This window comes from Notolepis coatsorum (assembly GCF_963971535.1).
Source record: "Notolepis coatsorum genome assembly, chromosome: 12".
In the NCBI taxonomy this organism is placed as follows: domain Eukaryota; kingdom Metazoa; phylum Chordata; class Actinopteri; order Aulopiformes; family Paralepididae; genus Notolepis; species Notolepis coatsorum.
In genome coordinates this window covers 13,833,946-13,854,916 of record NC_140176.1, presented here as the reverse complement: position 1 = coordinate 13,854,916, position 20,971 = coordinate 13,833,946, and the positions used below count along the sequence as shown (strand labels likewise).

At 42.2% G+C, this 20,971-nt stretch overlaps 1 protein-coding gene across 1 annotated transcript in view; it reads right to left on the bottom strand.

Moving 5' to 3' along the window:
* Positions 1-15,336: 15,336 nt before the first annotated feature.
* LOC311238236 (cyclin-Y-like) overlaps positions 15,337-20,971 on the bottom strand; it is a 141,815-nt gene continuing 136,180 nt past the window's right edge. The window contains exon 10 of the mRNA XM_084326259.1: positions 15,337-15,954. Coding sequence (XP_084182385.1) covers positions 15,838-15,954 — 117 coding nt within the window. The 3' untranslated portion in view covers positions 15,337-15,837. The remainder of the gene's footprint in view (positions 15,955-20,971) is intronic.

Here is a 20,971-nt window from a genome sequence, read left to right as displayed (position 1 = left end):
CGCCGCCATAATAGCCTTGTGCATATTGTATTTACCAATTTACATTACACCCTGTACTCAAAAACACGTTTTATTTATGGTTAACTCTGGTTGGAGGCATAATTATGACTATACAGACTATACTATTTATGCAGAACTTGTCACATTCTTCCCTGGAGAGGGAGAGTTTATCTGCACTTCCCTGAAATCTGAGTTGCATGTGTGATGTCACTAATAGGCCGAACCTCTCATGGTCCAATATATGGTAACTTGACACTGTCTTGAAAGAATATAAACTGCCGACTTGGAATGGACCTGTCTCAAAACCCTGCCCCTTTTCTTGATCCTCCAATCACAACTGTCGCTTACCTCGGACAAACTTGGTTTGTCCGAGGTAAGCGACAGTTGTGATTGGAGGATCAAGAAAAGGGGCAGGGTTTTGAGACAGGTCAATTCCTGGTAAATATCGATGGGTGCTTGTTGCCAATTTGCATATTCAGATATATCCTTGCATTCTCAATGAGGGTAAAAGTGTAGACATTTTCAGTAGCTTATTGAACAATTTGATGGAAAAAAAACATATTTATACAAATTGTTATTCCATATAAATAATTGTTAAGGGTTTCAAATACATAGTCTTTAAAGTTAGATGGTCGAAGAGATTAGTCAAATAGAAAAGTAATAATCTCAAATCTCAAAAAATTTCATATAAATAAAGGTCTATTTTGCCACTCTCTATTGCTAATAACTCAACAGTGATTGTACCTGTAACCAGTCCATGAATGCTTTTACATGGGCTGTTCTTGTTCTAAACACTGGTATCCAGTGTGTTTTACATCATGCAACAGCAGTTTGCAAGACAATACAGCAAAAACACAATAGCAATAATCACTTATCACCAATAAAAAAAAAATAGTATATAATATATATATGAATGAATATATATGGGAATAGTCAAGTCAAGTCAAGAGTTTTATTTGTCACGGCATACGGATATACAATGAAATGCGGGTGGTCTTGCCCACAACGATGTGCAATTGGTACAACATATAACATATAATAGAATCCAATACAAAAAATGTGTGCAATAAAATTGTGCAATAACAGGTAGCAGGTAACAATAAATTTGTGCAATGACGGGTAACAGTTGGCAGTTAACAGTAGTAGTAATAGTAGTGCAATACACTGTTACTGTTGCTAATACTAATTTAAAGTGGCCTTTCCTTTTGGCAATAAGTGAGGGTGCGTGCGGCCTGAGTGTGTGCCCGCTCATGCTAAAGTGTTAAGTGGCTGCTCGTGTGTGAGCGTGCACAGTGTGCGTGTCGTGTGTGTGTTCATGTGTGCTTGTGTGTGGACAGTTCAATGTTCTGAGCACTCAATGTACATTGTTCATGGCTCTGATGGCCTGGGGGAAGAAGCTGAGCCTAAACCGCTCTGTCCTAGTAGCTGAGATTTGCAGGCGTCTGCCTGACCTCAGCAGCTGAAACAGGCTGTTATTGGGGTGGTGAGGGTCTTTCATTATCCTGCAGGCTCTGGATTTGCACCTCTTGTTGTATAGAACCTGCAGGGGGGGTAGTGCAATACCCGTGGTACGCTCGGCTGAGCGCACCACTTTCTGTAGGGCCTTCTTGTCCTGTGCCGTGCTGTTTCCATACCAGGCAGTGATGTTTCCGGTCAGGATGCTCTCTACAGCTCCTGAGTAGAAGGACTGGAGTATCTTCCCCGATACTCTGAACTTCCTTAACTGTCTCAGGTGGTAGAGACGCTGTTTCGCCTTATTTACTACTGTGCTTATGTGTGTTGACCATGTCAGGTCCTCTGAGATGTGGACCCCCAGGTACTTGAAGCTGCTCACCCTGTCCACGGTAGCCCCGTTTATCATCAGTGGTGTGTGTGTCCCCTGCTGTCCTCTCCTATAATCCACGATCAGTTCCTTGGTTTTGCCAATGTTCAGGAGCAGGCTGTTGTCCTGGCACCAGCGTTCCAGTACCTCCACCTCCTCCCGGTAGGCCTTCTCGTTGTTGTCCGAGATCAGTGAATTTAAGTGAATGCCACTTAAAGAATGGGTACACAAAGTTTGAAACGCAAAAAGTACAAGTTGCATCAATCTTAAACTTGAACATACTGCTGCTAGAACACTGACATAATATACAACATTGTTGTGTTATTGAACCAAAGCACTACCCCCATATAAGAGCCTTAAATGGTTGACGTTGTGCTTGCCCGTGCTACGTATGGATACCATATTGTTAAGGAGAGTGGTCTTCCCTTGTCCACGCATCTCTCCAGACTGCTGGGTAAAGACAACACCCGCTTGATCAGTGATGCTGAAAAGTCGGGTTGTCTTTTGGTGTTCTTTCCCAAGAAGCAACAGGCTAACCGGTCATATCCGCTTCCATTCATTGTGCTAAGCTAGGCTAACGTGCACGTGCAGCCAGATAGCTTTCTACTGAACGCACAGAGAGGAAACTGGTATCTATCTTCTTGTCTCTCTCTGGAGAAGACGATAAGACAATTTCCGAAAAATGTTGGCGTGTTCCTTTAGCGGCTGGTAAACAATATTTCATGAACATGTGGTTCATGCACAAACGTACAGTATGGCTACTGAGAGCGGTACTTTTCTCTGGCTGTGTGGGACGTTACCACAAGTCAAACGAGGACAGACATTAAAACAAAGAGTCTTCAGTTGTCCATGTTAACCCTTACTGCACGGTAAATTATTTTGTAAACAAAATAAAAATGTAAGACATCCAGTGTATATTCCGTTTCCTTTTGAAGTTGCTGAAGTGACAAAGGGTGAGAGAAGTAATTAATTACATTTCTCAATATTATCATTTTATTCCCGTCTTACCCTTGCTATTATTTAACTTATTTTTTATTCTATTTATATGCCCCACTATCCACTGGGTGCATACTATGACCTTTATCATGTTTTGTAACAGATTACAGAAATTCAAGAAGCCTATTGGAACGTCACCTGCATTATTTTATCCCACATTATGCTTTGCTCTTGCTGCTTGTTTTACACAGATTTTTTGTTTTATTTCTTACTGATACAAATTCCCTGTATGAAAGGTGCCATACAAATAAAGTGTATTATTTCTACACATTGCCATTTGACATTGGTGTGCCAAGTCTTATTTTCATTTATTAACATATAGATTACAAAAAGATACAATTAATTCACAAATGAATAATCCTCTAGGCGTTGTACTGTATTTCACTAGTATGCACTCTGCTACTAAGGAATCGACCTTGCCTATATATATTACCTACTATGCTAATATGCACTGAAGTCACTCAAATTTGACACTGTTTGACCAACAATTGTCGTTAATTTCCACAAAGCAACATTTAAAGCCAATATTGAACCAAGTATCATTACACAATGAAATATCAACATTACTGCAGAGTACATACAGTAGAGTTACTGCTTCATTCCAACTAGTAGTCGTGAATGTTCTCAGTCCTGTTGAAGATGAGAGGGTGGATCACCCTTTCTTACAAAGGTTGTTCTGAGTGAAATGTATGTGGGTTTCTTGTTTGTAAACACAATGTGATTGAGCCCAGTTGATAGAGCTTTGGCATGGATTGATTGACCTCAAGCCCCTGGTGCGTGACTCCCTCGACCCCCTGCAGTTTGCATACCAGGCAAACATCGGGGTGGAGGATGCCATCATCTACATGCTCCACAGAGCGTACACGCACCTGGAGAAGCCGCGCAGCTCAGTGAGGATTATGTTCTTTGATTTCTCCAGCGCCTTCAACACCATCCAGCCGTCACTGCTAGCGGAGAAGCTCTCTGCGATGCAGCTGGAGCACGGCTTGGTGGCCTGGATCAAGGACTATCTCACTGAGAGGCCACAGTACGTCAGACTAAAGGACAGTCAGTCTGACGTACTGGTGAGCAACACCGGCGCCCCCCAAGGAACTGTGCTGTCACCCTTCCTCTTCACCCTCTACACCTCAGACTTCTGCCGCAACTCAAGCGGGTGCCACCTGCAGAAGTTCTCAGACGACTCCTCCATCGTAAGCTACATCACCGACAATGATGAGGAGGAGTACAGAGCCCTGGTGGAGAGCTTCGTGGGGTGGAGCGACAGCAACCACCTCCAACTCAACACCAGTAAGACCAAGGAGCTGGTGGTGGACTTCCGGAGGGGCAAGAAGAGGCCCCCCCCCGATTCCCATCTCCATCCGAGGGGTGGATGTGGAGATGGTGGACTCATACAAGTTCCTTGGGGTACACCTGAACAATAAACTGGACTGGTCGGACAACACAGAGGCCCTTTACAGGAAGGGACAGAGCAGGCTGTTCTTCCTGAGGAGACTCAGGTCCTTCAATGTGTGCAACAAACTGCTGCAGTCTTTTTACCAGTCTGTTGTGGCCAGCATCCTCTTCTATGCTGTGGCATGCTGGGGAGGCTACATCAACTCAAGGGACACCAACAAGCTCAACAAGCTGGTGAGGAAGGCTAGCTCCGTGGTGGGAGTCGAGCTACCTAGACTTGAGGTGATGGTAGAGAGGGGGATGATAAGGAAGCTGGCTGCCATCATGGAGAACCCCTACCACCCCCTCTACGACGAGCTAGTCAAGATGAGAAGCTCGTTCAGCCACAGACTCATTCCCCCCCGACACTCAACTAACCGCCTCGGACAGTCCTTCATACCAGCGGCCATCAGGCTCCACAACAGTGGGCAGCGACTAGCAGCCTCCACAACAGGGGGCAGCGACAGCGACTGCTACCAGACATTGACCTGGGACTTATAGGAACCCAAGGAGGACAACCTACACTACCTTAGGCTTACTGCACCCTATACTATAGTATACTGTGATACTGTGAATAATGTATATTTCAGTGGATACCGTGATACTGTGAATAATGTATACTCAGTAGATAGTAAATTATAACACTACCTCATGCATACTGCACCTTATGTGACACTGTGAATAATGTGAATATTCCTCAGCGAGTCAGATAGTAAATTATATTGACCATATTGATCAAATTGTTTACACTGCCTGTGTTGTTTTTTACTACCTGTATACTGTGTTGTTTTACTACCTGTACCCCCCCCCCTCCCCCCCATGCTGCTATGATGCCTGAATTTCCCCAAGGGGATCAATAAAGGAATATCTTATCTTATCTTATCTTATATCGCTAGCATGGCTAACAAATGCAAATGTGTGTAATCTGCCCCATTGTTCTGACCAGGATCCAGCATACTTCCTATTTTGCCTCCTTGACTCGTGCGCACTGAGTCTGACGTGGCTGTGTGTTAATTGCAAGGCCGTTTCCTTTCACCTTGTTGCCCAACTAGGAATGTTCAAAGGAGGCACCTTAAAACTGCAGTAGGCAATTTAGGAGAAATTAGCATGAGTGAGTTTACTTGCCCAGCAGAAATAGAGCAAGCTCTGCGTCGCTTTTCAAGGCCATGCACTGACAACGCTAGTCTAGTTGTTATTTATCTATTTTAATACGTGTGGCACAAGTTGTTATTTATCTATCTATTTATTTATTTTAGTATGGGTGTGACACTGAGGTAAACAAGACAAACGTCTTTCTCAGGTCTGCATCCCCTTAACAATTGTGTGTATTGAGCCGTACTGTATTGTACCCATTCTGCAATCTGTTAAATAAAGTTTTCATTCATTCATTCATTCACACCGGTCTAGTAATTTATTTATTTATTTTAGTATGGGTGTGGCACCAGTCTAGTTATGTATTTATCCATTTATTTATTTTAGTATGGGTGTGGCACCAGTCTAGTTATTTATTTATCAATTTATTTATTTTAGTATGGGTGTGGCACCAGTCTAGTTATTTATTTATTTATCCATTTATTTATTTTAGTATGGGTGTGGCACCAGTCTAGTTATTTATTTATCCATTTATTTATTTTACTATGGGTGTGGCACCAGTCTAGTGATGTATTTATCCATTCATTTATTTTAATATGGGTGTGGCACCAGTCTAGTCATGTATTTATCTATTTATTTATTTTAGTATGGGTGTGGCACCAGTCTAGTTATTTATTAATCGTAGCATGGGTGTGGCAATGGAGATGGAAACCCTTAGCCCAAGTCAAACATTAATAGATTAACATACTGAACGTATATTAAGTGTGTTAAAAGTAAATTTCGACCTATATGTACCTTTATGAAATTATACTTGTTATTTTGGTAGGCAAAAGTAACCAAAAATACATCAAAAGTATGATAGAAGTATAATATAACACTTATTACACACAGAAATACACTTATTTGTATATTCCCAGAGTCAGAAGAGAATACTACTACTATGAAAGGTTTAAACGTTTATTTCTTGTGCAGGTTTTCTAGAAGATCTGGGAGCAGGTGTTTAAACCAAAGTTAGTGAAAGAAAGAAAGAAAGAAAGAAAGAAAGAAAGAAAGAAAGAAAGAAAGAAAGAAAGAAAGAAAGAAAGAAAGAAAGAAAGAAAGAAAGAAAGAAAGAAAGAAAGAAAGAAAGAAAGAAAGAAAGAAAGAAAGAAAGAAAGAAAGAAAGAAAGAAAGAAAGAAAGAAAGAAAGAAAGAAAGAAAGAAAGAAAGAAAGAAAGAAAGAAAGAAAGAAAGAAAGAAAGAAAGAAAGAAAGAAAGAAAGAAAGAAAGAAAGAAAGAAAGAAAGAAAGAAAAAGAAAGAAAGAAAGAAAGAAAGAAAGAAAGAAAGAAAGAAAGAAAGAAAGAAAGAAAAAGGGGGAATAGAAAGAAAGAACAAACAAGAGAAAGAAATAAAGTTTGGCAATATGGGAACAATGGGCCTCATTCACGAAGCGATATAAGAACAGATTTCCTCTTATTTTATTCTTAACTAGCATTTTTCCTTATTTTGTTCTTACCTGGGATTCAGCAATGTTTTCTTATTTTAGCTTTTCTCTCAGGCAAGACCAAATTCTAAGAGTGGTCGAGAGCACTCTTACCCAGATAAGAAACTCTTACCCAAATAAATAAAAAAGCCTACCATTGGTCAATTGCCCCCAAATACGACTTTTAAAAACCCATAACTTGGGCGGCTAGGTGGTGTAGTGGGCAAGGCGCTCGCCATCAACGCTGGAGACGCTGGGTTCGAATCCAGCTCTCGCCGTTGCTATCAGCTTGGCTGGTCGTTCATACCAACACAATTGGCAGTGTTAGGGGTGGGAAAGCTGATGGGTGGGTCCTGGGCGTTGTGGACAGTGACCCCTACAGTCACTACACGGAGGGGGGAAAATATAATAAAAAAATAAAAAATAAATAAATAAAACCATAACTTATTGCGTGCATTCTGCTTCTGAAATGGATTATATATTGGTTAGAACAGTTAGATGTACAATACTCTGGAGCCTCAACTTACGACACAACCAACGCCGGTCAAATCCTGTGCCTCCACACCTACAAGTTCAGAGCGCCGTACGTGTGTGTGTGTGCGTGTGTATGTACGTGCACACTCGTGCGCTGAGGCTGCCTCACTGTGACTAAGCCATGATTGAGGCCCATGACTCATTGAAAAAGACAAGAGTACAGTACAAATTATATAAAAGATCAAACAAAAACCAATCAAAGAGGTCACAGCAACAGCAGGTATGTTGTCATTAGCAATGAGCAGGTTGAGTTCTTCATTTTAATTTGTAAAATCCTAAAATTCTGATAGAAAGAAGAGGAAGAGAGCGAGAGTAAAAACTGTAGGCAGAGGTAGAGTTCAGTGCACAGGGCTAATACCGCACACATCCAATAACCAGCCTAGGAGTTTCCACAGGCGGCCCAAGGTCGTTACTGTAGGCTTTACCCATTGGGATTTCCCATGTTTTATATACCCAGAAGGTCTATAGATGGGCGTTCATAAACCTAACCCTTAATTTGACCGTAACTTAAAGTTGAGATGGAGAAATATATCGGTCAGGCTAAAATAGAACATTTCCCAGATCAGAGAAAACACATCATGCCAGAAATCGAAGCAAAGTGACTTGATTTGCTGCATTTTTGACACGTTAAAGGAACACGCCAACATTTTGGGAAATCCTTACCGTCTTCTCCAGAGAGAGACAAGAATATACCAGTTTCCTCTCTGTGTGTTCAGTAGAAAGCTGTCTGGCTGCACGATGAATGGAAGCGGACAGTGCTGGTATCTATCTTCTTATCTCTCTCTGGAGAAGATAAGCTAATTTCCCAAAATGTTGGCGTGTTCCTTTAACTCTCTTTAATGGGGACAATGTTTTATATCTCAATAAATCTGTGTCCAATAACCTCAAAATGATAGTCCAAGTCTATACTCTTCATTAAGGGGCGACAGTGGCTTGGGAGGTAGAGCAGTCGTCTGTAAATCCAGAGGTTCCCGGTTAAATTCCCGCTCAGCATGTCGAAGTGTCCTTGAGCAAGACACTTAACCCCTAATTGCTCCAGATGAGCAGGTTGGCACCTTGGATGGTCGCCTCCACCGTCGGTGTGTGAATGTGTGAGTGAATGGGTAAAATGTGAGGAACAAATTGTAAAGCGCTTTGGATAAAAGAGATATATAAATGCACCATTTACCATTAAAGGTAATGGATCAGATCAGTACTCTGTATCTGCCGAGACCCAAAGCCCAGGTACTGGTATCGGGACTGAAGAAGTCAGATCGGTGCATCCCTAATTGACATATTAAATCATCATGATTGGTCAATTCTCTTGTGACTTTGAACAAACAGCTGAGATAAATCACGGACATATAAGAAACTGACGGTAAAACCTACAAAATAAGTAGAAAGTCTGGATGTACATTTCTTTTTTTATAATTGTGATTTTTTTTATGATACACATACATTGTGATGCCATATCAGAGTTTAGACATTCAATTTAACCTGTGTAGTATCAAAACAAAAAACAAAACAAAAAAAGTTGAGGCCAATGTTTTTACTGTTTTAATGATGTATTTAGAAATTTCAAGCTCATTTAAAAATATTTCAAAGACATTTCCATTTGGCAGATGATGCAACTTAAAAAAAATAAAAATAAAAAAAAGACTTCAAAACAAAACACTTTGACAAATGTTCAACGTCTACTCTTGAAACGGGTTACATCATTTTAATAAACCAGCAAGACGTCTAGACTAGAGTAAGATACATTTTCTTAAAATGTCTTTACATAAGCTTGAAATTCCCGATACCCGTTAAAAACACTTAAGCGTTACTTGTTTTGTTGCAGTGCAAAATTACAAAAACATCATAGGGAATAAATGTTCCGTCAGTGGTGTCTTCCCCTCTAGGCCTTATTGGAAACCTTTGACCTCTCATCACATAACAATGGAATGGAACACATTATAGATCTCCCTCCTGAAGCAGTTAATACTGATCCAATATAAATATTTTAACTTCATTCTCTGTTGTTTTTTTATTTAAACAGTGTGACCTTAGCCAGCAGACTCAGCGCACCAATGCTGTATTTACACTGTACATGAACACATTTTCAAAATAAAACAATCTATCTTGTTTTTCTTCTTCTTGTGAGCAGTGTTTAAATTGTCATGTAATGGTTTTCATTCATAAATGTCTTCCTTCCGGTATTCCTCGGAAGAATCATGCTTTAGTGGCTTATTTATCTGGAATTTCACTTGTGCCGTTTCTGGTGAGTTGAAGAAGTGATTCAAAAAGGTTAAAGGGGACATATGTCAAAGGGGTTTTTGCTTAGTCGTCATATGAATTTGGCAGTCTGAAATGTTATTTAGGTTCTGGGGGGGGGGGGGGGGAATTACATCTGTACTGTACTGAGGGTAGTGTGAGGGTTTGAAGTCTTCAGATTGACAAACGGCTCAGAATTGCTTCCCCTTGATGATGTCACAACAGGATGAATTAGCTTCGGTTAACACTTTGACTGCCGGGACCCGTCTTTAGACGTCTTTGCTGGCCATGCTAAAGTTGCCGGGGGACGCTGTACGTCGTCTTTATATCAATATTTCAAAAATCTGCGATCGGATTCATAATGTCCCTCCGCTGGCCTGAGATCCACCAGCAGGACCCACTGAGCTCTCTGGCGGTTCAGGAGCGCCATCTGGTGGCCGATCGCGCAACCGCTTAACAGGAAGCGCAGTAGAGGTTGTGCTAGATGTCCGTATTGCTTCCGGCCACTCGGGATAGGTTCCGGCACTCTAGCTCGTCACACTACATAGCGATCGATTGCCAATAACTCGATAAACAACATGATTTGGACGTATATACCATTATACAAGCTGGAGATGGACCGGGTAATAATATATCCCATAATGATAAAATTTCTACTCGACGATGATCGCCCAACGGCGCGCGGAGACTGGGGTGAGTTTCAGCGTGTAACGTTACCGTCTTCGATAATAACTGATATTATCAACATTTGACCCACATTAGATGATTGGTATAACGCTGCCCACGGAATTATAAACGCCCCCTCGCCCATCCGGTCAACATCAGATGACGTGTAGTAACTTCTAGAAGTACGTCTAGTTGGAATTTTTTATATCGCGCTGATTGCCATCAAACTGTATTTCATCATCAATATAATGCATTTGGGGCTATATATCACGTTCTGGAGAAAGCTGCAGAAAGAGATGAAAACATACTTATACATTAGACCATACTTTACTATGAATATGTGAATGAAAAAGTTTAACGTTGCTACACAATGAACAATACATATAGGACTTTGAATGGGCCCTAATAATGGCAATGTAGCAATAGAATTTAAAAAGTTATAGCCCTGCAAAGAAGGGGACTTTCTCCATAGACAAATAGCGCTGGCAATCTATGGTATATCATTAATTTAACCTTAGGCAACCAAAGTGTTAATGCTATGCTTTCTCTTTTGTTGTCGTTGTTGTTCTTAGCTCTATTCTATTTAAATCTTTCAAAAATGTTCTATTGAACTATTTCACCTGTTTTATTCTCCACCCATCGATCATCCATAACAACACTACTATCACCGACATCCAAGAAGGGGCAGGGCTGTACGCTAAGCTTTTTCACTAGGGGCACACTTGCCCCTAAATGAGAAATTTAGGGGCAAAGAATATTTTTTAGGGGCACATTTTTAAATAACAATTTTACCATTATTAAAAAAATATGTTCCTCCTGCCTCATTACTGTGGTCCTTTTATTTAACATTTAAGTGCGTTGTCAGGTTTGTATCTTTTATAATGAACCAACTGAGAAAGTGTGTAAATCACTAATAGAACAAAAACAACAAACTGTGTGTGTGTGTGTGTGTGCGCGCGCGCTTGTGTAGTGCTCCTTGAATGAGATCACCACAACACACACACACACACCATTGCATTAATCAGGAGGACAAGAAACTCTGCATACATTTGTTTCACAATGAAAAGTGCTTTAGAAATCAAATGAAATTATTATTGTAAATAACCCCATGGAAGGTTTATTATTTTTATGGGTAAATTACCTGCTTCATATTTGTGATGTTACTGGTTTCAGTGTGTGCCTAAAGTGATCAATGTGTTGGGCCGTTTATAGAGATCTATGCAAATGAATGTTTATGTATATCCGGGACTTTTCTTTTTTATATAAGAATTGAGAGGTATTTGTATATGTGACCTTTATTTTGAAAACCGTGTTGCGACGCAACCTTATTTACATTTGCGCTTTTGACAGTGAAATGTTCAGTCCAATTTAGCTCGAAGGAAAGACTAATCAAAAAGGTTTATTTGACCCGTATGAGGCTCTTACGGTAGGACTTTGATTGTTTATAGAAGTGGAATGTAATACTATGCAAAACGAGAAATAAACAGTGATTTTACCAGCAGTATAGTTGCAAGCCACTTTCATTTCATATACGGGGAACCGTGACAATTATTAGTATTATCTTATTTGCATATTGTCTCATTATTAGATAGATAGATAGATAGGTTGATACTTTATTGATCCCCGGAGGGAAATTTAAGTAGACAGTATATCACGTCCTAATAGTGGGCTACTACTACTCACCTAATGCATGGCTGAACCTGAACGTTAGAAGTGTCCGTGTCCCCGTCAATCAATCATCACATCAATCATCATCATCTTATCATCTCTCCACATCCGATGTGGTTGTCATAAGATGGACTAATATCCACTCCGTTCTTCTTGCAGAGCAAAATTAGCGGCTTAAACTTATTGAAAGAAAGTTCACATTCAGTTTCGATTTAAATTGTTCGCTAGGAATTATGGGATTTGGTGTTGGATGTATAGACTCTACGCAGACAGGGACATGGTATTTAATCGCACAATAGACTACAACTACCAAGTGGCCCAGATTCACTCCACCACACGCAAATATTTTTTCCACACAGGCTATCGCTGTTGCCGACAGATTCTTTCATAGCACCACGACATTGTGTCAGCCCTGGTTGTAGGCGAATGTTTTACTATTTTTTTTATCCAATTTGTATGGATTAATTTAGGAGTGAAATGCAAATGAAGGGTTGAAATCACTACTCGCAAGCTTGCCCCCAGATATTATTTTCCACTCGCACCGGCCAAATTAGGGGGCAATTTGCGATCATCTCGTCGCAGTGTACAGCCCTGCAGGGGGATCCCCCCCTTGAACGGCCCTTCTAAGGTTTCTCTCCTCCACATCGCCTGTGGTGCTTTTTTCCTATAGCTAGGTTTTTATTGAGTTTTTTTCTTACCTTCGCTGGGGTATGTCTGGGAGTGTTGTTTTGGATTTCATGGTGGGTTTTTTGTTCTTGATTTATTGTGATGTTTCTTCTTGATTCGTTTAAAGAAGACTTGTCCAGCCCATGGGGACATTAACGTGTGATTGCAGGCTTTACAAATACATTTCATTTGATTAATCAGAGTCAGGAACACTGCCTACCTAACGTACTGCCCGCTTTGTAAAAGTGTTTTATTCTTGTGGTGTGGGGTAGTCAGCCAGGGATGGAAAAGATATATATATATTTAAAATGTGTGCTACACCCACCAAAAACAGCACGCTCAATTTAAGGCACGAAAAAAGAGCTGGAAAATAAATAATTATTCGATTTACACTAGCTTTTTTGCAATTTTTTTTAAAATAACATAAAAACATCTTCCACAGATTCAAGGAAGTGGTATAAAACTGTTGAAAAGATACATACCGTAATTCCTCTAATAGTAACCCCGGCTTGTATTTGTTTCAACTGTAGCGGGTACCAGGCTTGTATTAGGAGGAGGCCTGTATAAGAGGGAGGCCTATATTTCAAATTTTCAAACGGATCATAATGAATAAATCAACATTTTGTGTCAGTTTGAACCCAGTAAAATGTACTGGGTTCATTTATTGAAACCAAGTACTGTATGAAATAGTAAACAGTGCAATTACAGGTGGTCACTGGTCATTTCAACGTTTTCAAAGTGAAATCAAGTAACTAGCTCAGTATGCAGCTCAGTATATTAGTAACCCGGCTTGTATTAGGAGGCCGGCTTATAATTGCTTAGCTCAAGAGCGCACCCGGCCATTAATAGAGACCCGGCTTGTATTTGAGACCCGGTTACTATTAGAGGAATTACGGTAATATGTCCCCCTTAAAAAAAAAAAAAAAAAAAAACTCTTTTGTTCCGTTTGTCCAGTAACTGTTTGTCTGTGGCTAATAAACACGCTATTGGCCGACTATTTCAGAGGGAATTCTCCTCCCCTTCCGCTGTCTGTGACACTATATTGCAAGGGCACTGTCACTGCATCCTGGGCTTAGCGCCGCCCACGATGATTGTGATTGGTTTAAAGAAATACAAACAAGGGAGGTCAGGTGGCCAAGTGGGGCAGCGGTGGCCTAAAGGTTAGAGAAGCGGATTTGTGACCGGAAGGTTGCCGGTTCCATCCCCGGGACCGGCAGGAACACCAACCGCTGAAGTTCCCTTGAGCAAGGCACTTAACCCCCAACTGCTCCAGTGGAGTTGCTCAGTGGCCAATGGTGTCAACTGTGGTTGTACTGGGCAGCTCCCAGGTGTGAATGGAACTGTGTGAATGTGAAGCAGGGCGTTCCTGAAAAAGAGCATCTGTGCTCAGCGAACCTACCCTGGGTAAATAAAGGTTATAAAAAAAAAAAAAAAAAAAAAAGTGGTGGCGTAGCGGAGATTGTGCTCGTCACCAATGCAAGAGGCTGCGGTCTCGACTCCCGGAGAGTCAGCATTGCCTTGGCTCGGGCTGATCGCTATACTAACTAGTTTGGCTGAGTTAGGGGGAGGGGAGCCGTGGGTGGGTCCTGGGCATTGTGGACAGCGACCCCTACAGTTCGGTCGGGGCGCCTGCTCAGCAAGGGTAGGATCTGGAGAGAGGTAGTGCGACCTTCCACACGTTACACTCTCCCAGTGAGAATCTGCGCGGCCAGGCTGGCTGCCGGCTGGCTGCACATGCGTCGGAGGAAAGCATGTGACAGTCTCCGGCCTCTCGGACCAACAGTAGGGGAAAGTGCGCAACAACCAGGAAGGGGGTTGGGAATTGGCATAACGACTAACAGTGGGATGGGAGAAAAATCGGAAAAAAAGGAGGGGGAAAAGAGACAATAAAAAAAAAAAGAAAAAAAAATAATACAAACAAGCCAGAGCGTTTCCCCCGCCCCCCTATACCGGAATGATAATAGGTTCAGCCAGACCTCTCTCCAGCACCGTTTTGTTTGGTGGTGGTGGGGGGGGCTAATCATATCACACTAACTTCTTACAGGCACCATTGGTCAGGACAACGGCAGTGGATAAAGTAGAACATCCATGCCCTACATCTATATATCTGCTCATAGTGGAAACAATTTCTTCATCCAAATCATTCCTTTCACATTAACTCTTGGTTTGAATTATACATGGTATTTCACAGGAGCGATAAAGTGGTACTGTAGGTATGTGGATATTGCTTGAAGTGTACGGACGAACCGAAGTAGGAACATGTAATATTTATGATCTAATCTTTTGCAGAGGACTAGTGAAATGTAGCCTATTGCATGTCTGAATAAAATCACACTTAATTTTTATTGTTTTTATAAAAACGTTGATGCCATCATCAGGCATTACACTGGAATTGCAATATAACTCTTGTCTTGTACTACTGTACAGTATGTTATTCATAACCCATCTTTTAGAATTTCAACTGTATACTTGCCACCTTTCCTCCAATAGGTCCATGTGAGGCTCTCACGTAGATTGGTTGGAACATGTGTTCGTCAGCAGATGCACATTTGAAATAGCAACGCAGACACTTTGGGAATGTTTATCTTGGAAGAAAAAAAAACAACAACAGCAAACTTGCCTGTTATTTGCGTAAAAACTAAAAAGTATTTATTGTGCTTGAGATAAGGAAGTGATTGGAGTCTGAGTATTCAAATTTAAGGAGTGTACAGAGAGCCTTGACCCACCCGGTGGTTTGGATGAGCGGTTCGGAATCAGCCACACGGGGGGGGGGGGGGGGGACCTTCCGCGGACCTTCGTGTCGTGCCGGTGTTGACGTTTAGAGGGTTCTTCTGTGGTTACAAAACATCTTGTTCACAGTTTCGCACTTGATTTTCTGACGAGATGTCACTATATCTGCAGTCAAAGGCCTTTTTTTATTATGCAAATCGCCCTCCAACTCAGCCGGCTCAGTTCAGTTCAGTTCAGTTCAGCTCAGTTCTGTTCAGCTCAGTTTAGTGCAGACAACCAGTGGGACCTCCTGTATGTACAGTACTGCAACCACGGGGGGCACAATAACACTCATGGATACAAAATAAAATAAAACAAAAGATAGTGTGTTTTGTGCGTGTGTGCATGTTTGTGTGTCTGTAGGGCAAACGGATGCACCGATCCACAGGACCGCCGACGGGTCCCCTGTACCCCTTAGTGTCCATCTCCTACCAGGCAGAAATATGTCCCCAACAGGACTTTCCATGTCCCCTCTGTGTCCGTACTGACGGGCTGACGTTAGGAGATGATGGCCGGCGCCCAGCCCACGACAGACAGATTGTCGGCACTCATTGACCGCTTCTTGTCCGATTTCCTCAGGTCCTTGTAGATGTCGTCACATAGCCTGGCGATGGCCTGAGAGAGAGAGAGAGAGAGAGAGAGAGAGAGAGAGAGAGAGAGAGAGAGAGAGAGCGCAAAGAGATGAACAATCATCCAAACGTCTTAAATCACTACAGAGCAGGTGATTAAAGGAAGATTCAAGAGATTTATTTGTCACATACATACATACATACACGAGACATGTAGTGAAATGAAGTGTGTGTGTGTGTTCATGTGTGCTTGTGTGTGGAGAGATCAGTGTTCAGAGTTCTGATGGCCTGGGGGAAGAAGCTGAAAAATAAAAGAATTCGGCATGCAAAATAACGCAATATATTGCTATATCGATTTCCCCCCCCCTCCCCCACCCTTACTGGCTACGTATACGTCTCAAGTTTCACAAGGTCAGATATGACTTTACAAACGGTTATGTAAAAGCTCTCTTCGATCCAATGACTAGAGTGAGACATGGACTAGCCTCTGTTCTCCTGACTAAGAGTGAGACATGTACTAGCCTCTGTTCCACTGACTAAGAGTGAGACATGGACTAGCCTCTGTTCCACTGACTAAGAGTGAGACATGGACTAGCCTCTGTTCCACTGACTAAGAGTGAGACATGGACTAGCCTCTGTTCCACTGACTAAGAGTGAGACATGGACTAGCCTCTGTTCCACTGACTAAGAGTGAGACATGTACTAGCCTCTGTTCCACTGACTAAGAGTGAGACATGTACTAGCCTCTGTTCCACTGACTAAGAGTGAGACATGTAATAGCCTCTGTTCCACTGACTAAGAGTGAGACATGGACTAGCCTCTGTTCCACTGACTAAGAGTAAGACATGGACTAGCCTCTGTTCCACTGACTAAGAGTGAGACATGTACTAGCCTCTGTTCCACTGACTAAGAGTGAGACATGGACTAGCCTCTGTTCCACTGACTAAGAGTGAGACATGGACTAGCCTCTGTTCCACTGACTAAGAGTGAGACATGGACTAGCCTCTGTTCCACTGACTAAGAGTGAGACATGTACTAGCCTCTGTTCCACTGACTAAGAGTGAGACATGGACTAGCCTCTGACACATGCCTTCTCTATTTGAATGACCACATCAAACAAGAGGTGGACGCAGGCAAATACTGCGGCATGGTCATGCTGGACCTACAAAAGGCCTTTGACACGGTCAATCACTCCATTCTGATTGACAAGCTAAAAGCAATTGGTTTTGATAGTCTATCAGTGAGCTGGATGCAATCCTACCTTGAGGGGAGGGAACAGATGGTGGAGGTAAACGGTACCCTATCCCCCCCACTCACAGTGAGCTGTGGTGTTCCACAAGGAAGCATACTAGGACCGCTACTGTTCCTAATTTATGCAAATGACATGTCGTCAGCTTGTGACTGCAACTTGTTCCTGTTTGCGGACGACTCAGCCCTGCTGGTCTCTGACAAGAACAAGTTACAAGTTGAAAAAACCCTCAGCTCGGAACTAGGCAGAATCTGCATATGGCTCGCTGATAACAAACTATCATTACACATGGGCAAAACAGAGTCCATTCTCTTCGGTTCAAATAACAAACTCAGCAAGACCGACGGCTTCTCAGTTACAGTGGGTGACAATATTGTCACAAGGAAAGATGAAATTACCTACCTGGGTTCCATCCTAGAGGCTAATCTCTCCTGTGACAAAATGGCATCCAATGTAATAAAAAAAGTCAACCAACAAACTCGATTCTTGTACCGGATCTCCTCTCTGGTAAACAAGAATACCCTGAAGACTCTGGCAGGAGCACTCATTCAGGGGTACTACGACTATGCTTGCACCTCATGGTACCAAAGCACCTCAAAGGCGCTAAAAACAAAATTACAAACATCTCAAAACAAACTGGTCAGACTACTGCTTGACCTTACTCCTAGAACCCACCTCACCCCTGCCCACTTTGACAACCTAGGATGGCTCAGAGTAGACGACAGAGTACAGCAACTTGCAATGGGCCTGGTCTACAAGATACACTACACGACGAAGGTACCCATGTACATGTCAAAATACTTCCCAAAGGTCAGTGAATACCACGATCACAACACCAGAGGGAGCTCCACAAATCATGTTAAACCCAGATTCGGCTCAAATAAGGGACTAAACACGTTTCGCAATTATGCCACATCAATGTGGAACGCCCTACCCAAAGCTGTAAAGGAATGTGGATCACTACCCACTTTCAAAACCTCTCTCAAGGGACACCTACGGGAGACTGCAATTCAACACTGGCCCCTGTAAATATCCTAACCCAACCCCCTCCAATGTACAGTCATTTACCTAGTATGGTTTTGTCAATAGTCCAATGTACAATTTTGTTTGTTTGTACAGTGTCTCCTCCCCCCCCCCCCCTCAATGTACAGTTTTGCTTGTTTATACAGTGTGCCCCCCCCCCCCCCCCCAACCACCTCCAATGTAAATTACCCAGTATGGTTGTCAATATCCCAATGTACCCAACCCCCCCCACCCAACCTCCTCCAATGTACAGTTTCTACGTCAAATGTATATACTCCCTTTTCTTGACTCCTTCTGTATCACAAACAGTACTGTATTTGCAAATCTGGTATGTCATCATAAATGTATAGATGTAGCAGTACTGACTATCGTATGTCATGTATGTCATATATGTCCTGATGAATTGAAAATGGGGGACCCTGATGTAAACAAGACAAAAGTCTTTCTCTGGTCTGCATCCCCTTAACAATTGTGTGTATTGAGCTGTACTGTATTGTACCCATTCTGCAAACTGTTAATAAAGTTGTCAATCAATCAATCAATCAAACCACTGACTAAGAGTGAGACATGTACTAGCCTCTGTTCTCCTGACTAGAGTGAGACATGTACTAGCCTCTGTTCCACTGACTAAGAGTGAGACTTGGCTACGGCTGTGACATGGAGATGACACAGATAGATAACTCCTTCACCGCCCTCATTCACTCACTCACTCACTTCAGACACTTAATTGCTCTGTGGTGTGAGGCAGACGGCCAGGAAGAGAGAGAGAGAGGAGAGAGAGGAGAGGGAGAGAGGAGAGAGAGAGAGAGACACCAGTGTGTCAGGAAGGTTAATTATACAGCAACACATCCCTAGTCTCTCAGCCACCAAAGAACCACAATGTGTGTGTGTGTGTGTGTGTGTGTGTGTGTGTGTGTGTGTGTGTGTGTGTGGTACCTCAAATGTCAAATGCTGAGAGAGTGGAGAGCTGGCTAATTATCAGGCTAGCCTCTGCTCATTGCGTTGCAGTTAAAAAGGAACACGCCAACATTTTGGGAAATAAGCTTACCGTCTTCTCCAGAGCGAGACAAGAAGATAGATACCAGTTTCCTCTCTGTGCGTTCTGTAGAAAGCTATCTGGCTGCACGTTAGCCTAGCTTAGCACAATGAATGGAAGCGGACATGGCCGGTTAGCCTTGTTCTTTTAAATGGCAGTATTGTAGTCGAGTCACTAAATCTCAAGTCTGAGTCCAAGGCCAAGTAGAGTCTCGAGTCCCCAGTGTTCGAGTCCAAGTCCCCAAAGAAGAGCCCAAGGTCATGTCCGAGTCGAGTCCCCATTACCCTAGTCCGAGTCCAAGTCATCAAGGTTGAGTCCACTCTGGCAGTCAAAGAGCTGCCATTCAAGTAAAAAAAGGTCTACATTAAACATAAATGACACAGCGGTCACCGTTTCAAATGGAGTTTATTTACTTCCAATTTATTTACAAACAAATACACTTGCCATTAAACCCTTTAATCGCCAAAAACGCTGGGCAGCGTCTTTCCCCGCCATGCTCATTTTGCCGAAGACGCTGGGCAGCGTCTTTGATATCAATATTTCAAAAATCTGTGATCGAAATCATATTTCTCCCCCGGAGACATGATATGTACTGTTGAGCCCATCTCAACTCTCCAACGGTTCAAGAGCGCCATCTGGTGGCCGATCGGCGGATCGCCCAAACAGGAAGTGATGCGGATGAAGTGGTGCTCACCCATATTTTGTCCGGGCACTCGCTATCGTTAGAGGGACTCCATCTTGACACACTGCACGTCGATCAGTTGCAAATAACTCGATAAACAACATGATTTGGACGTATATACTATTATACAACCTGGAAATGGATCGGATATTTCTACATCCCATAATAGGAATATTTCAGTTCCACGCTCATCGTCCAACGGCGCGAGGAAGATACGGTAAGATCCAGCATTATTTTTCAACGTGTTCTATACTAACTGCTCTAATGATCATATCACCCACAATAGATGAATGATATAACGTTGGCCACGGAATTATAAATGACCCCCCGCCCATCCGGTCAACATCAGATCATACTTAGTAACTCCTAGAAGCACGTCCAGTTGAAATTTTTTATCTCGCACAGATTCCTATCAAACTGTATTTCATCATCAATATAATGCATTTAGGGCTATAAATCAAGTTCTGGAGAAAGCTGCAGAAAACGATAAAAACATACTTATACTTTAGACCGTATTTTAGTATGAATATGTGAATGAAAATGTATAACGTTGCTACACCCTGAACAATAGATATAGGACGTTGAATGGGCCATAGTAATGTCAATTTAGCAATACAATTTAAAAAGTTATAGCCCTGCAAAGAAGGGGAACTTCTCCATGTTAAATAGGGCTGGCGAGGGATGGTAAATTATAAATTTAACCCTGGCGATCAAAGTGTTAATATCTTATGGCAAATGATTAGGTTTTTACAAAAAAAATATATATAAAAAAAAAGGACTGTATTTATCAATGAACAGCTTACTGGGCATGTTCATAGCTCTGTTTAAATACATATTCTCTGTACAGCCTCGACTAGTTCATATAGTTTGACTAGTGTACAGCTACTCAGGCAATAGGGCAGACATTCTAACACAGTGTTCTCTAAACAACAACCCAAGGCCCAGGACAGCTAGACTTAGATACGACATATTCCCGGAAAACCATTTTTGTCCTCGTCTCCAGTCTTGTGTCAGACACGACTAAACCCCTGAACCCATCTTTGTTTTCATTTTTTCATCTTTGTTTTCATTTG